Source organism: Rosa rugosa, chromosome 7, assembly GCF_958449725.1.
Source record: "Rosa rugosa chromosome 7, drRosRugo1.1, whole genome shotgun sequence".
Classification (NCBI taxonomy): domain Eukaryota; kingdom Viridiplantae; phylum Streptophyta; class Magnoliopsida; order Rosales; family Rosaceae; genus Rosa; species Rosa rugosa.
The window spans coordinates 7008802-7025595 of NC_084826.1; the positions used below are offsets into that span (position 1 = coordinate 7008802).

Sequence of the window (16794 nt, forward strand, 5' to 3'; positions counted from 1 at the left end):
TACACAAAATTTACCAAGAGGACATTCAACATGAAGAATGATACACAATTTTGCACAAGTATTCAGCGCATGGGTTTTCAATAAAATCACCCATAAGCCTTCGATATGTGCTTTCTGACACCATAGAACACTTCAACAAACACAGAGATGTTCAGTAAAGTCTATAAAGTACTAAACTGAATCGAGAAAAGAGATGGGTCACAGAAATAGCATACCTGAGAATATGTGATTTGGATTGGAGATGCAAACTGAACTGAGATGAGCGGACTAAGGCTATGGTGGTTATGTTTATATGAAAATGATGATTCATATAAACAGCATACCTATTATTCTTTTTTTTTTTTTTGAGAATGAATATAAACAGCATATCTGAGAAATTCGTGGCAGCCATAACGGGTTTAGACTCATAAGAGAGAGATAGAGGTTGCGAGAGCCGTTTTGGTTGGTTGCTGAAAGAGAGTCGAAATGGGTTTTAGTTTTTGGAAAGGTTTTGGTTAACGGGTTCCGACGGGTCCTAACGGATTCAGCATGGCACGGCCCGTTAATTTGCGGGTTTTTGGCCTGCGGATTTTTCTCAGCACGAATTAATAATCGGGTGAGTTTGTGCGGGCTTTTAGCGTGCGGGTTTGTGGGTTACAGGTTTAAATGTCAGGCATATTAGAAGATAGATATACACTCGATTGTGATTGGTGGATATACGGGAACAATATTGGTGGACAAACGGGATGTACCTAGTTCCCTGTCGCACCAGATTATTTCTCCTCTCCCTACCCAACGCAACTAAAAAGAAAAGGAAAAAACAAACAGCAACTCTGGCGGTTCGACATCGCCGCGAAAACCAACGAGGAGGTTGCCAGGATTCGATTGGTTTGATTTGCTTCTCCTATCATCCGATCCCGCTGAACTAGTCGATCTCGGTAAGTATAGCATAAAAAATTTACTGAATTTATTTTGGATGTTACTCTGGACACCTTTCTCGATGATCATATTGATGGAGGATCCATTCTATGAACAGGGAAATCTTACCCAATTGGTGATTATGCGGCCAACAATAAGTGGGGGACTTTGCACAGGGCAGCACCATGGAACCTGTAAGAGCACCTTGTCTTCCAGATCCCCAGAAACTGAAGCTAATTTGGGTAAGAACTCCTCCCCCAGTTTTAGATGCTAGTTTCAATTAACCATTCTTTGCTCAAACAGAAACACTCAAAACTAGTTATGATTGGCTGCTTGCTAGACCTGTAATTTTACTTGGGACCGACCCGATGTTGTCTAACTGCCCGGGAAACATGGTATAGGATAGATATTGATTCTTCATGCCTAAGAGCAAATTGGGTATACGGCATTGTTTAAAGAACACAATTTTCGTCAGAAAAGTAGATGGTGATCGTAGGATTTGATTTATTACTTCATATAGAATTCCATGAATTCCATCAACAATAGGCCAAAAGTTTTTACTTCTGAGAGAGTGCTGGAGAGTTACGGCTATTAACATTATGGCTAAATCAGTCTGTGTGGTTTGTCCAAGGCAAATAGAGAACTACCAATCTCATAGTGGTCAGTATAGAATGTAGGTTCTAATACTGTCTTGAAACCACCATAAACATAGAATGTAGCTTCATTTCTCACCCACAACAAATCCTCAGGTTCTAGTAGTTGACATGATTGTTGCCCATTTATTTTGTTGTATATGTGTATGTATGTATGTATGTATCTATATACGTATATATAGGGGTTCTGAAGCGGACGTCCGCAACCCAGAAAAAGTGAGGACGTCGCTCCTCCAACCTCGATCGGGCAGCGACGGCGGCGTTTCTGTTGCCGCACGGAACCAGGACACGACGTGGAGCAGTTCAGAAGCGGCTGGACTCGTCAACGAAGGGTTCGAAGTCGAGCTCGATGGACTTCCATGGTTTCACACCGTTGAGTTTCCGATCACCTTCGCCTTCGCCGCTTGATTGAGGCCGTCCGGGATGTCCAGAGGGTGCGTCCGGCACCCGCAGCGCAGCAATCGCCGCCTTCCTGACGCCGGAGGAGGGACGTTCGCACTTTTTCTGGGTTGCGGACGTCCGCTCTCGAACAGCTGCGCATATATATATATATATATATTCTTTTGGAAGCACCCAATTTCCAAAAGTTCCTTGCAAATATGAACAGAAACTTCATATTTTGGTAAACAGGCTTAGATCATATCGCATGTACATTAGAATGCTTTGACTTCATATTACAAATTCAAATCTTTTTCATTGAATGCATTGGAAATAAAAACATTCTACAATCCTAATTTGAAGTGAAGTCTTAGTTTATTTCTATTATTTAATCTTGAGATGCATGTTTCCGATCAATTGTTAATTAGTAATTTTTCCTAGTCCAAAAGCGAATTACTCAGCCTTTACATTCCTTTAGACTTTAGTTTTCCTATTCCGATTGTAAAAAGGAGGGTTGTAAGGACTTTACACTTCTTTAGGCTTTAGGTTTCTGATTCTGAGAGGGTTGGCATATAAAAAGGAGGGCAGCAAAGATGTGGAATGCACGTAGTATCTGGTTTAGAAGAAATCTAAAACTAGGGCCCTTTTTCTTCTTCTTCTTTGTTTTAGCTGATGCTTGAGAAATAAGATTACTTTAATTATTATTATTACTATTATAATTATTATTATTCAGTAGTTACTGATTCTTAGATTTGTTTTATCAATCATTCTGGTCAGTTGGAAATTTGGAGATATCGGAGGCCAACAGAATGAAGCTGAACAGGTGTCATAGTGCAAAGCTCATGTTACTAGACCTACCCCTTCCTATCGTGATCAATATCCTTTCGAGACTGCCCTCTGAATTAGTCTGTTGCATTCGGTGCATGTCTAAGGACTTGTTAAATATGGTTGATGACCTCTCTTTTGTTGCATTGCACACCCGTTTTCTTATCGCCACCAATGCTGTTGCTCAAGTACCTAGACTTATGTCTTTTGCTGCATTGTTTCCCTCTGAGCGTGGTGGAGTGATAGCAGACCTGCGACCAGTCAAATTTGACGACAGTGCCTTGACAACAAGAGGAAAATATGCAATTAATGTCTCCACACCACGCCGGTCCGATTGCCCAACTTACATGGTAGATTTTGTTTTCTGCAACTTGATTTGCTTCAGAAATATAAATAATCGTGGACAAGGAATTTGCTTCTTAATCGATCTTTGTAGGAGAGAAGTTCTCAGGCTCCCTAAGAATGATTTTACCAAAGATGCAAAGTCTCCATTATTCTGTGACTGGTACGGTATGGGGTTTGATAGTATTACCAATACCCTCAAGATTCTTCATGTTGCTAAATTTGATGCAGCGGACTGCATGGTAGCTCAAGTTCTTGTACTAGGCAAAAGCTCATGGCGACAAATATCCTCAGCTCCTCTTTGTTATTTGTCCGCTATTTGTAATTTATTTTCCCCGAAGAATGTATGTGCATATGGAGACATGCATTGGTTGCGTGGTGATGCCATGGTAAAAGAAAGTGAAGCTATAATTTCTTTTGACTTCAAGAAAGAAGAGTTTTGTTGGACGCCTCATCCCAAGCTACGAAGCTCGACGGAGTACTCTCGCTTGTACATGCACTTGCACTTGCTTACCCTTAAAGGATCTCTGGCCCTAGTGGATACTTCATTATCAGAAGGTATGACTACAAATATTGAAATATGGCTGATGAAAGATTATGAAAAAAAAGAGTGGACGAGAGATTACAACATTAGTATCGAAATGTTTGATTTGCGAAATGAGTTCGAAATGTTGACAGATGTTACTTGTGATGAATGGGAGCATGGCATATTTTTCAAAAACTTTGAGAATACGCCTGCATTCTTTTTAGATCTAAGATCTGCTCTCATGAATCTAGTAAGATGTGAGCGTGGGATCCGTACCAAAATCTTTAGCTATACACGGAGCTTTATATCCTTAAAAGATTATGACATTTTGGTTGAAGCTGAACAAGGCATTGAAAGGTGTAAAAGTTATGTTAATTTGATAGAAGAAGAAGCACAAGGATTTAGCTTATGTGAGAGGCACGTGCTGCGCGGAGTTTCTTTAATCCAAGAAGGTACCAATGACATATCCCACCAAGCTTCTGTCTAATCTTCACCAAAGATAATTTCTTTGTTCTCCTATTTATTGTTATGAACTTGTGATTTTTATTTTTTGAGAATAACTTGTGATTTTTATTGGTATGTGATACTTTATTAATTGTATTTTGTTTATCAGTTGCTGAATTTCTTGAAATAAAAAAGCAACACTATTTTTTATTTTATTTGTAACCTTGAATCTGGGCATGAACTATTGTAACTTGCAGGACTCATAATCTGAAATCTATCCATTCACCAAACTGCTCAATACAATTAGAGGTCATAGAGTCGGGTTCCGAACAGCACATTGCAAGGGAAATTCTCAGTTCTTTGTTATTAATACTAATGGTCAACTTTGCTTCCCCCCTCTGACAACATAGGATTTTCTAGGGAAGGGCAAGAGAGGATACTGGCCATCACGTTGTTGGCATGCGTTTTGACTTGACTCCTGTAAACAACCGTGTGAACTGATAAAATTGTTGCGTGCTAGAAGGAATTTGCTTTCATTTGATGAGTTTGGGGCAGCCTTGCAGCTGTGACCATATTCGTGACTTGGAACACCCTATGATCTATCATGTCTGCAACTTAGTCTGATTATTTATCGGTCAATATGTTTACAATTCTTGTTAGCAGGTTTATCACTTGAAGTGAAATTATCAAACTGCCAATAGTAAGTGGGTCACCGTGATCTTGTCTTAGGTTGATTATCCTAAAGGTGCGGCTATTGTCACCCTACTAACTACTTTGTTCATTCTACATTCTCTTCTCACCCTACATATTATTTTTTTAATTTTAAGTTCACTTTGTTCACCAATTTACAGTACCCAAAATACCTTTTTCAAAAGTACTTTGTTCACCCTGCATATTTTTTTTTTTAAATTTCAATTTTACTTTTCTTCAATGTAGGGTTTAACTCGAATTGAATCTAAGAGGGGACCTAACTCGATTACTAGGATTAATGGTGGATAACGTAGAAACAACCGCATAATTAAGTCCCAATGGATCTATTTTGTAATAAACGTGTTTGATTTGGTCATAAAATGAACTTCAATGTAAGGAGCTAAAGTATTCCCGTGTCAGCATCAAAATTCATATGGGTTGATATCCAAGTATCTACAAATGAACAATCTGAATTCATACATCCACATGCTAGTGATCGCGCAATTGCTAACGTGAAGAGAAGATCAATAGTAATAAAAGAATAGAGCCAAAACGGTATTGAAAAAAGAATTTTGACAACAAGAGCATCCATTTGTATTCTGCAAATGTATCTCTAGTAGTGGCAACATCTTTATCACCAAAGTGCATTTTTTTCGTTATCACCAGAGTATACACATATCATTCAGTATAAGCCTACTGAAATTTGGCATACCCTAAGGAATTCCATAAATTCCATCAACAATAGGCCAAAAATTTTTACTTCTGAGAGAGTGCTGGAGAGTTACGGCTATTAACATTATGGCTAAATCAGTCTGTGTGGTTTGCAAATTGCAAGGGCGGATCTAGGATCCGGAAATGGGGTGAGTTACGTATTCATGTGTCTCTTTGGGCAAAGTCCAAACATTTTTTTTAGTACAATTATGCACAAGTGTGGGAATGCAGGAACGGGGAGATAAGAACCTGATAGTTCAAGTGTTCAACGATTGAATTTAGGCCTTTTTGGGAAAAAAAGAAGAAGACGAAGAATAAGAGTTTGTAATGGACGGAGAGAATGAGAGAGCCAGAGAGGAGTTTGACTTCGATAATTTGGGAGTTCGAGTGGGTTTCGTCAAACAAATATACATTTAAACAAAATATATATCATATATTATATATGAGCTGAGGATTAGGAACTGAACTCGGTCGGCTACTCTGCTGGTAATGAAGTCGCGAACTAAGAATCTAAGATGTATAAATATAACTTCTTTTTTTATTTTTTTTTAAGTGGGCTACTATGGGCTGATATTAGTAATATCTATACTTGGGGGTTTTTCCTCTTAATTTTGGGTTGGGTTATAGCCCAACCAGCCCTAGGACTGGATACGCCCCTGGTGGTTTGTCCAAGGCAAAGAGAGAACTACCAATCTCATAGTGGTCAGTATAGAATGTAGGTTCCAATGCTGTCTTGAAACCACCATAAACATAGAATGTAGCTTAATTTCTCACCCACAACAAATCCTCAGGTTCTAGTAGTTGACATAGCAACACTGTTGCCCATTTATTTTGTCGTATGTGTGTGTGTGTCCTCATGTTCATGATCATTGTGATCCCACAAGAAGCACCCAATTTCCAAAGTTCCTTGCAAATATAAACAGCAACTTCATATTTTGGTAAACAGGCTTAGATCATATCGCATGTACATTAGAATGCTTTGACTTCAAATTACAAATTCAAATCTTTTTCATTGAATGCATTGGAAACAAAAACATTCTACAATCCTAATTTGAAGTGAAGTCTAGTTTTATTTCTATTATTTAATCTTGAGATGCATTTTTCCGATCAATTGTTAATTAGTAATTTTTCCTAGTCCAAAAGCGAATCACTCAGCCTTTACATTCCTTTAGACTTTAGTTTTCCTATTCCGATTGTGAAAAGGAGGGTTGTAAGGACTTTACACTTCTTTAGGCTTTAGGTTTCTGATTCTAAGAAGGTTGGCATATAAAAAGGAGGGCAGCAAAGATGTGGAATGCACATAGTATCTGGTTTAGAAGAAATCTAAAACTAGGGCCTTTTTTAGCTGATGCTTCAGAAATAAGATTACTTTAATTATTATTATTACTATTATAATTATTATTATTCAGTAGTTACTGATTCTTAGATTTGTTTTATCAATCATTCTGGTCAGTAGGAAATTTGGAGATGTCGGAGGCCAACAGAATGAAGCTGAACAGGTGTCATAGTGCAAAGCTCATGTTACTAGACCTACCCCTTCCTATCGTGATCAATATCCTTTCGAGACTGCCCTCTGAATTAGTCTGTTGCATTCGGTGCATGTCTAAGGACTTGTTAAATATGGTTGATGACCTCTCTTTTGTTGCATTGCACACCCGTTTTCTTATCGCCACCAATGCTGTTGCTCAAGTACCTAAACTTATGTCTTTTGCTGCATTGTTTCCCTCTGAGCGTGGTGGAGTGATAGCAGACCTGCAACCAGTCAAATTTGACGACAGTGCCTTGACAACAAGAGGAAAATATGCAATTAATGTCTCCACACCACGCCGGTCCGATTGCCCAACTTACATGGTAGATTTTGTTTTCTGCAACTTGATTTGCTTCAGAAATATAAATAATCGTGAACAAGGAATTTGCTTCTTAATCGATATTTGTAGGAGAGAAGTTCTAAGGCTCCCTAAGAATGATTTTGCCAAAGATGCAAAGTCTCCATTATTCTGTGACTGGTACGGTATGGGGTTTGATAGTATTACCAATACCCTCAAGATTCTTCATGTTGCTAAATTTGATGCAGCAGACTGCATGGTAGCTCAAGTTCTTGTACTAGGCAAAAGCTCATGGCGACAAATATCCTCAGCTCCTCTTTGTTATTTGTCCGCTGTTTGTAATTTATTTTTCCCGAAGAATGTATGTGCATATGGAGACATGCATTGGTTGCGTGGTGATGCCATGGCAAAAGAAAGTGAAGCTATAATTTCTTTTGACTTCAAGAAAGAAGAGTTTTGTTGGACGCCTCATCCCAAGCTACGAAGCTCGACGGAGTACTCTCGCTTGTACATGCACTTGCACTTGCTTACCCTTAAAGGATCTCTGGCCCTAGCGGATACTTCATTATCAGAAGGTATGACTACAAATATTGAGATATGGCTGATGAAAGATTATGAAAAAAAAGAGTGGACGAGAGATTACAGCATAAGTATCGAAATGTTTGATTTGCGAAATGAGTTCGAAATGTTGACAGATGTTACTTGTGATGAATGGGAGCATGGCATATTTTTCAAAAACTTTGAGAATACGCCTGCATTCTTTTTAGATCTAAGATCTGCTCTCATGAATCCAGTAAGATGTGAGAGTGGGATCCGTACCAAAATCTTTAGCTATACACGGAGCTTTATATCCTTAAAAGATTATGACATTTTGGTTGAAGCTGAACAAGGCATTGAAGGTTGTAAAAGTTATGTTAATTTGATAGAAGAAGAAGAAGCACAAGGATTTAGCTTATGTGAGAGGCACGTGCTGCGCGGAGCTTCTTTAATCCAAGAAGGTACCAATGACATACCCCACCAAGCTTCAATCTAATCTTCACCAAAGATAATTTCTTTGTTCTCCTCCTATTTATTGTTATGAACTTGTGATTTTTATTTTTTGAGAATAACTTGTGATTTTTATTGGTATGTGATACTTTATTAATTGTATTTTGTTTATCAGTTGTTGAATTTCTTGAAATAAAAAAGTATTTTATTTGTAACCTTGAATCTGGGCATGAACTATTGTAACTTGCAGGACACATAATCTGAAATCTATCCATTCACCAAACTGCTCAATGAGTACAATTAGAGGTCACGAACAGCACATTGCAAGGGAAATTCTCAGTTCTTTGTTATTAATACTAATGGTCAACTTTGCTTCCCCTCTCTGACAACATAGGCTTTTCTAGGGAAGGGCAGGAGAGGATACTGGCCATCACATTGTTGGCATGCGTTTTGACTTGACTCCTGTAAACAACCGCGTGAACTGATAAAATTGTTGCGTGCTAGAAGGAATTTGCTTTCATTTGATGAGTTTGGGGCTGCCTTGCAGCTCATTCGTGACTTGGAACATCCTATGATCTATCATGTCTGCAACTTACTCTGATTATTTATCGGTCAACATGTTTACAATTCTTGTTAGCAAGTTCATCACTTGAAGTGAAATTATTAAACTGCCAATAGTAAATGCGTCACCGTGACCTTCTCTTAATAAAGGCCTCCGAATGAGAAAAAACATGTCTCAAGGCTAGTTTGGGCCGGATTGCTTTGACTTTTAAAAAAACTACTGTTGCTGTGTTGTGAGGATAATCAGCTGTGAATTAAAACACTTTCGTGTTTGGTGAATAATATTTTTAAAAGTGCTATCAGTACATGAAACAACTTCAGAGCGTTTTTTGATCCACAACAGCTTCTAAAAGCAACCTCTGAGCTGCCTCTAAAATCTGCTGTCAGTGACCTATAACTTTTAATTAAAGTTGCTTTTTATTTATATACCAAACACAATAAAATCTAAAATTTTAAACAAAAGCTGATTTTTTTTTAAGCGAAACAATCCCAAACGGGGCCCTCAGTATTCTTTGAAATATATATATATATAGGGACGTTCCAAAGAGGACGTCCGTGAAGTAAGAAAAGTGCGGACAAGATACGTGTCAGCCAGCCAATAGAGTTAATTTCCATGCGGGTCCTACACTCCCACAGACATCATCTGCTCCGTCTCTCACCCAGTTTAATTAGTCAACACTCCTCCTCTATCTCTTACTCTCTTCTAGTTTTCTAAAGATTGAAACTTGCTCTCGATCCTCATCTTAGTACTCTTGAAAGGAAACAAAGCCGTCGACTGTCATAAAAAAACAAAGCTGTCACGATTCTTAACATGAAGCTCCATATCCCTTTGAGTCCTACACAAAACTTCCCTCTAAGCTTGCTTCAAGCTCCACTGAGTCAACTCGTGCTCGGTGATAAAGCCATCGTCGGGGTTGACACCAACCTTGAGGAACAACAAGACCAACGGCCTGTTGGTGACCTTTAACTTCTCCTCGTCATTCAAGTAGTCCTCGGCGTCCATGAATTCCTTCCACTCGATGAACAAAACCCAGAAAAATAAAACAAACAATTGAAGATTGATGTCTCTAGGCATGAATTCGGGTATTGATTATCTGGGCATTAATCTTGGCAATTGATTTTTGTAAACTAATTTTGGTTTTTGATTGCTAATCTGGGTATTAAGCCGAGCTGGGAGTGGAAGAGATTGACAGAGTCGGTGATGTCGACGACGTTGTTTTGGGGGAGACGCGGCCGAGGAGGATGCCATTAACGGCGGAGGTACCCTATGTTGTTTTTGCTTCCCATACCCGCGCCTTGCAACAGCCCAGCAGCAGCCCACACGGGCCTCCAGCCTCACCCAGAGAACTGCAGCACCGCCTCCGCCTTGCACCCTCCGCCGAGCACCGATCGATCACCTAAAATAAAAGAACTCGGAATGCTCATCAAAGCAAACAATCTCAGATAACCAATGAATCAGAAATTCAATTTCCCGCAAAACCATCACGAAATTTGAACAAAGAAACTAAAAGAGAGTCAAAAGTCTTGAACAAGAATTTCATAACAAATCCATCTGGGAGATCCCAAGTTTACAATCCTCCGTCCACCCAAGTAAATCCATCACTGCCTTGCCGTGGCGTTTTCGATCTTCTTGATTTGAATCTTCTCCCGAGCAATCACTCAAATTCTTGATCTTCTTCTCTTGGAGACTCGGCGGTGGGGGTGGAATCTCGATCCAAGTGATCGTTCTCCCATTTGCGGTCTTTGCGGCGGTGCTCGATGTCGCCGACTAGAGGGTCGAAGGGGATGGGATTGTGAGAACGGTGGTGTATATGAATACTGAGGCCCTGCCCATTTCAAGGTTTAAACTTTCTAATAAATTTGTTTCTGGGTTTATAGATCAGAGAGACGGAGGAGATCAAGATCAGGAGCAAGTCGCTCCTTTGGAGTCAGTGTTGACTTCCCTTGGACTGAGGGTGAGAAACAGAGAAGATGATGTCGGTGGGACCCGCATAAAAACTAAGTTGATTATCTAGCTGACACGTATTTCGTCCGCAGTTTGCTTGCTTCACGGATGTCCTCTTTGGAACGTCCCTATATATATATATATATATATATATATATATATATATATATATATATATATATATATATTATACACACATCCCTATATACTTAATACACACCTCTTAAATTTTTTTGTCCAATTTTTTTCCCAAACTTCCTCTTATGCCATCTTTACTTTACTTAATACACACTCCTTAAATCCATAATCTTCTTCCTTCTGCTAAATCGAACCTAAGCAAGCCACTCCTCAATCTTGGCTGAAAATCTACAAAGATGATTTACTTATATGTACCTAAAAACTGAACGGTTGAGATGTGAATATGTGATCGGAAAGTGAGTCTAATAAGCGATCCCTTAAAATGGCCCAAAAAAAAGATCCCTCACTAGGATCCCTTCTAGTGAGGGATTCATCCACCGTTCAGTTTTGAAGTCTATATAGTTAGATCACTTCTGCAAATTTTCAGTTAAATTGGTCATCGTTAAGATATCGAACTAGATTAAATCAATGGACGAAATAAATCTGTCAAATCTGAACTATTCATGTTTATAATTTTAAATCATAATTATAAACGCCTTAACGGTCACCAATTTAGCTAAAAATTTACATAAATGATCTATTTATATAGACCTAAAAACTAAACGGTGAAGATTTTGATATATGATCTAAAAGTTGGTCTAATGATAGATCCCTTAAAATGGCCAAAAAAAGGATCCCTCACTTATATAAAAGTTGGTCGGCTTGAATCTTATTCTATCTAAAACCTTCATACCAGTTTGTCGCTCGTTCTTCTTTCCTGCACGGACATTACTACAAAAGGTGAAAGTCCAAACATGTCTCTTTAGAGACAGTTGATTCTTACTTGGAAATTGGCATAAGAGTGATTTCATCAAGTGAAGTCCAAACAAGTCACATTATGGACACTAGTTCACAATGGCATTCTTCTAAATATCGAGTGCCTTTAGTACGTATAGGTTTGCCACAGCTACCTCAAGTAACATTAGAGCTTGATCAGTGAACATCGATTTGTGCAAATGAAAACGATGTTTTATGTAAAAGTACACTGTACACATCATTTTAAACAAAAAATACCGATGAACTCTAAAGACACAAACATCGTTCCTAGGAAAATAAGGTGGCAAAATAGGCGTAAAGATGATCATGAAGAACAAACAATAGTTTATGGAAAATGATGATTAGAAGAATATAAGACATCATTTCTAAAATAATCATCGATGCAAATGTCCACTCAAATATTGTTCGACATATACTTTATTAAGCATAAAATGTCAAAATATGAAAAATTAAATGTAGTTATCATACAAAATTATGATGAGTTTTACGATTATACATTGATTTGTGTTTCAAAAACGACATTGGTTGTTATCCGGGACCGATGTCTGATTTTCTTGATCTTTCTTGTACTAGGCAAAAGCTCATGGCGACATATACCCTCATCAACTCCTCCTTGTTATTTGTCTTCTATTTGTAACTTACTTTCCCCGAAGAATGCATGTGCATATGGAGAAATGCGTTGGTTGCATGGCGATGCCATGGTAAAAGATGGTGAAGCTATAATTTGTTTTGACTTCGAGAAAGAAGAGTTTTGTTGGACTTTTTTTTAGCCTAATAAAAGAGGCCCATGATAATGGTGTTATTGTGCATTACGAAATCAATACTTGTGGCCCATTTTTGAGTGCTTATGTAAGTTGAAGCCCAGTGAGGGAAAGTTTAGGGTTTTCCAATCTTCAGACTCCTTATGGCGGATGGGAGCATGACATTTTTTTTCAAAAACGTCGAAAACGGCTCTATGTTCTTTTTTAGAGCATCTTTGGCCTTGGTGGATACTTCATTATCAAAAGGTATGACTATGAAAATTGAGATATGAGTGTTGAAGGATTTTGATAATAATCAAAAATAAAAAAAAAGACATAAGATTACCCCATAAATATCAAAATGCTTGATTTGCGTAAAGAGATTCGGATGGTTGAGAGACCTTATGGCAGATGGGAGCATGACATTTTTTTCAAAAACGCCAAAAACATCTCTACGTTCTTTTTTAGAGCATCTCTAGCCTTGATGGATACTTTCATTATCAAAAGGTATGACTATGAAAATTGAGATGCGAGCGTTGAAAGATTTTGATTAAAAAAATAGACATAAGATTATCACATAAAACCGGGGCACCAGAATCCAGCTACAACATCTTCTCAACATTTATGTTTAGAGACCTCGACTGAAACCAAGAAGATTGAAAAATTTTGAACATTTATGTTTTGAAAATTTTGAAAAATTTAGAATAAAGTTCACATGGTAATTTACCGAACTTGTTCTGCACACCCAGCTCCGTTCGCTATTGTCCCGTCACCAGTGCACAGTACCTGCATCCATACTGTTGTAGGGGTGAGCTTTCGTCCTCGCTGCTCAACAGGAATTCTAACTCGACTAGGTTTGAAAATCAACAGATATATGTTTAGAGCTCCAGTATGAAAACATGCTTAAACCAAATATTTAAAGGAACGACAAACTTTAATGTTTTTCAACTTGAAAACTGATGCATGATGCTTAAATAAATATGGCGCCAAATCCAAGTATTACCTAATGGCTGGTCCCATAGACCCACTACACAACCTTACCTCAAATTAATTTATAACCAGGTAAGTGTAGCGAGAGCGTTCGCTACCTAGCTACACACGTACCGAGTCCGTGATTACGGATACTCGGAAGACCGGCATAGCTAACCCTCCGGAGGTTTAGGGAATCGAACCCAAGGAAGTCAGTGCCCCTTTCGCTCTCAAGCCATCACATTTCTCACGATTTGGTTAGTATGCATTGCATTTTAACATAACCAAACCATACCACTTAACATGCATCACTTTATAAAAATAACATCATACAATAAAACCACCAATCGAGGAGAGTCCCGAATCCCCTACCTGAATTCCGATGCTTTCTCTCACGTACTCCGAGAGTCGCGAACCTTCTGTTCCTCGGGTAACGGGAGTCCTAGATTCCAACATTTCGACAGTTAATATCTCATTGAACTAATAATTGAAATCTCGACGATTACAGATCGTACAATCAAGTTTTACTGGTTTGACCAGGAGTTGACCAATTTGACCACGTTTGACCAATCGAGGTAGGTTCGATAATTAACTCAAATTACCGAACATTTACTTGAAACTACGATATCGACTAATTACCACTACGTCGAAGTAAATCAAGTAACGACTTAATTTCAAAGATATTAGGCGTACCCGAAATTTACTAAGGTCACCCAATAGGTTACTTTCATTTCTTTACTTAACGAGTGTCCAACATAAATCCAGCTTCACACAAGGTGTGCCCAAAATTACTAAGGACAACCAATATTATAACTTGACCATTTTTTTCAAACTTTCCACAATCATATACACAACCGATTCATACCAAAACATAAACATCCACTTTGTACATGCAAACTATGACAGTCTAATCCACCACCCCTAGCAACGATTCACAATATATCCTCAAACATGGTAACCAATCCCAATCCACCATTGCAATATCACCAACAGGTATATCAACTCATCCACAGCACTTCGATTTTTACCTTCTGTGGTAGGATTTGCATATGGAGAATCCAAGCCGATACTCCAACTCGGCAGCAGCCCTCTGGAAACTCGGGGGAGAACTTGATGATGAACTAGTATTCAAGCCTCAATGACCACAACCCAGAAATCTTCGGAGTTTAACTCCCATGCAAGGTCAGGCCTTGTCCAGAGAAGCAGTCGAACCAGAAACTAGGCAAGAATGAGTCGAGAACAGCCGGAAATGTCGCCAGTGTCCAAGAACACGGCTGCTCGAGACCAAACCCAGAAACCAAGTCATTAAAACCCGATCAAATTCAAAAACTAATTGCACAGGCTTGTAGAGCATGACGAGGAGATGAGATTTCATACCATAGGTAGCCAAAATGGTGGTCGGAATCGTCGGGAATTGCAGAGCTTGCCGGAGAAGTCTCGGAGCTTCCAGTCGTCGTTGCTCCTTCTCCGTTCAATGCATGAGTGATCCAAAGGCATAGGGACGTAGGCGGCGCAGAGACGAAGGGAATGGTGGCTGTGCACCGTCGTGGGGTGGCCGGACATCGTCCCTCTGGTCGGGTTTCTTTCTCGGGTCGCGGCTGGTGTCCGGGTCAGAGAGCTCTCTAATGCTCTCTCGAGCTTTCTGGGAGTAACCCCGATCCTTGATCTGATCAAGGAATATAAAGACCCTAATTTCCATTCTATTCAAAGGCCAAGATGAAGCGATGCTTGATCAATGGTCCAGATCACACCGTAGAAAATTCTATTTCTTTAATTATTTTCTAAAATCCCACAACTTCAGAAAATCGCTATAAATAGCTCGGGTATCCGGAAAATTCCCCGAAAATTGTCACGAACTCGTCGTGTCGTGTACTTTATTATCCAACTCCTAAATCGAGGATTTCACCTTATGAAAATTTTTGAAAATATTCTCGAGCACTTGGATGATTATCGAGATCGTTGAATAATTTATCGCACGATCTTCGCTAAGCTCGACACATTTTTCCGGGGCTCACAAATATGTATATGAATTCTGATCCAACAGGCGGTCGCCTGGAGGCCCGATGCCTAATGACTTCGCCCAAGCCAAAATCAGAACGGTGTGCCAACGCCTAGGCCGTTTTTTAGAACACTGGTTACAAGAGACCTCACCGAAGTTCACCAGAATTCGCTGAGAACCCCGCCATAGTTCGCTGGAGTTGGTCGGAGACCTCGCTAGAGAGGAGAGAGAGAATGATTGGTGAATTTGTACTCTAGTGGCATTTACATAAAATATGTTGATTATTATATCTAGGGCTGGGCACGGTCCCTGACCGGCACCACATTTACAGGGACCGGGACCGGACCGGCAGAGTTAAGTTCGGACCGGGTTTGCACATGACGGACACAGAGACCGGCCTCAACCCGGACCATGACAAACGGGCCGGTTTCTCTGGGCTTTCGGTTCCTGGCAGATTTTTCAGCAGTGCTCCATTTTTGGGCAAAAATGCAGCAAACAACAATCAAACCACCAAAAGTTCCATGTTTATATAGTTATCAACTAAACAATATCACCAACAGATCTAACTTCTACAAAATTAAAAATTAAAAATCAACTGATCAAGATCAGAACGTCGCCGATGGTTGTCGTCGGTTTGGTTTGATCTAGAGACTTTGAGATGTGAAGGCTCCGAATTTCAGGTTCTAGCCAGAGCCTTTAAGAGATCTCAATAAAGAGACAAATTGAAAGGCTTGGCCACAGAGACCATAGCTAGAAGAAGAAGAAAAAGAGATGAATAAGAAGAACTGAACTGAACTGACGAACAAGGACAAGGAAGAACATGAAGAGAAGTTGAGAGGAGATGAGACTTAACCGTTCAAATCTGAAACCTCAACTAGTTTTCGATCCGGGTTGGGTTTGGAGACTGCACTTCCACCAACAGAGAAGATGAACCAAGTGTGGAGGAACTGAGGGAGAGGAACTGTCGAACTGAGGGAAGAGGGAGATGGGAAAGAAAGAAGAAAAAGAGAAGAATAAGATAAAGATGAGACAAAATGAAATGGGAGACAGAATGATTGATGGAAGAGGAAGATGAAAGAGAAAGAAGAAAAGTGAAGTCATGAGGAATAATGAGACATAGGAGAGAGAATGATGGATAAAAAAATAAAAAAGGTTAAAGAATGATGCATAATTCGGGCCCAACGGGTTTTATGTATTTCAAAGTTCAGAACCGAGACCGGACCGGCACACTGACTACAGGGACAGAACAGGCCCGAAAGCCCTTATTTTCAGACGAAAACCAGACCCGAACCGGCCGGTCTGGATCGGTTCCTTCCGGTTTTTCGGGTTTTCGGTCATTTATGCCCA

General features: G+C 39.4%; 1 protein-coding gene across 2 annotated transcripts; it reads left to right on the forward strand.

The window, feature by feature from the left end:
- The first annotated feature begins 758 nt into the window (after window positions 1–758).
- Window positions 759–4840, forward strand: LOC133723563 (F-box/kelch-repeat protein At3g06240-like). Of its 2 annotated transcripts, XM_062150416.1 has the most exons (4): window positions 759–917; window positions 1016–1139; window positions 2706–4073; window positions 4323–4840. In XM_062150416.1, the coding sequence occupies exons 2-4, from the start codon at window positions 1040–1042 to the stop codon at window positions 4334–4336; spliced, it is 1482 nt and encodes a 493-aa protein (XP_062006400.1). In that variant the 5' UTR covers window positions 759–917; window positions 1016–1039; the 3' UTR covers window positions 4337–4840. The 2 variants fall into 2 exon arrangements, with proteins under 2 accessions (XP_062006400.1, XP_062006399.1); XM_062150415.1 differs by lacking the exon at window positions 4323–4840 and having other exon boundaries at window positions 2706–4280.
- The last annotated feature ends 11954 nt before the right edge of the window (window positions 4841–16794 follow it).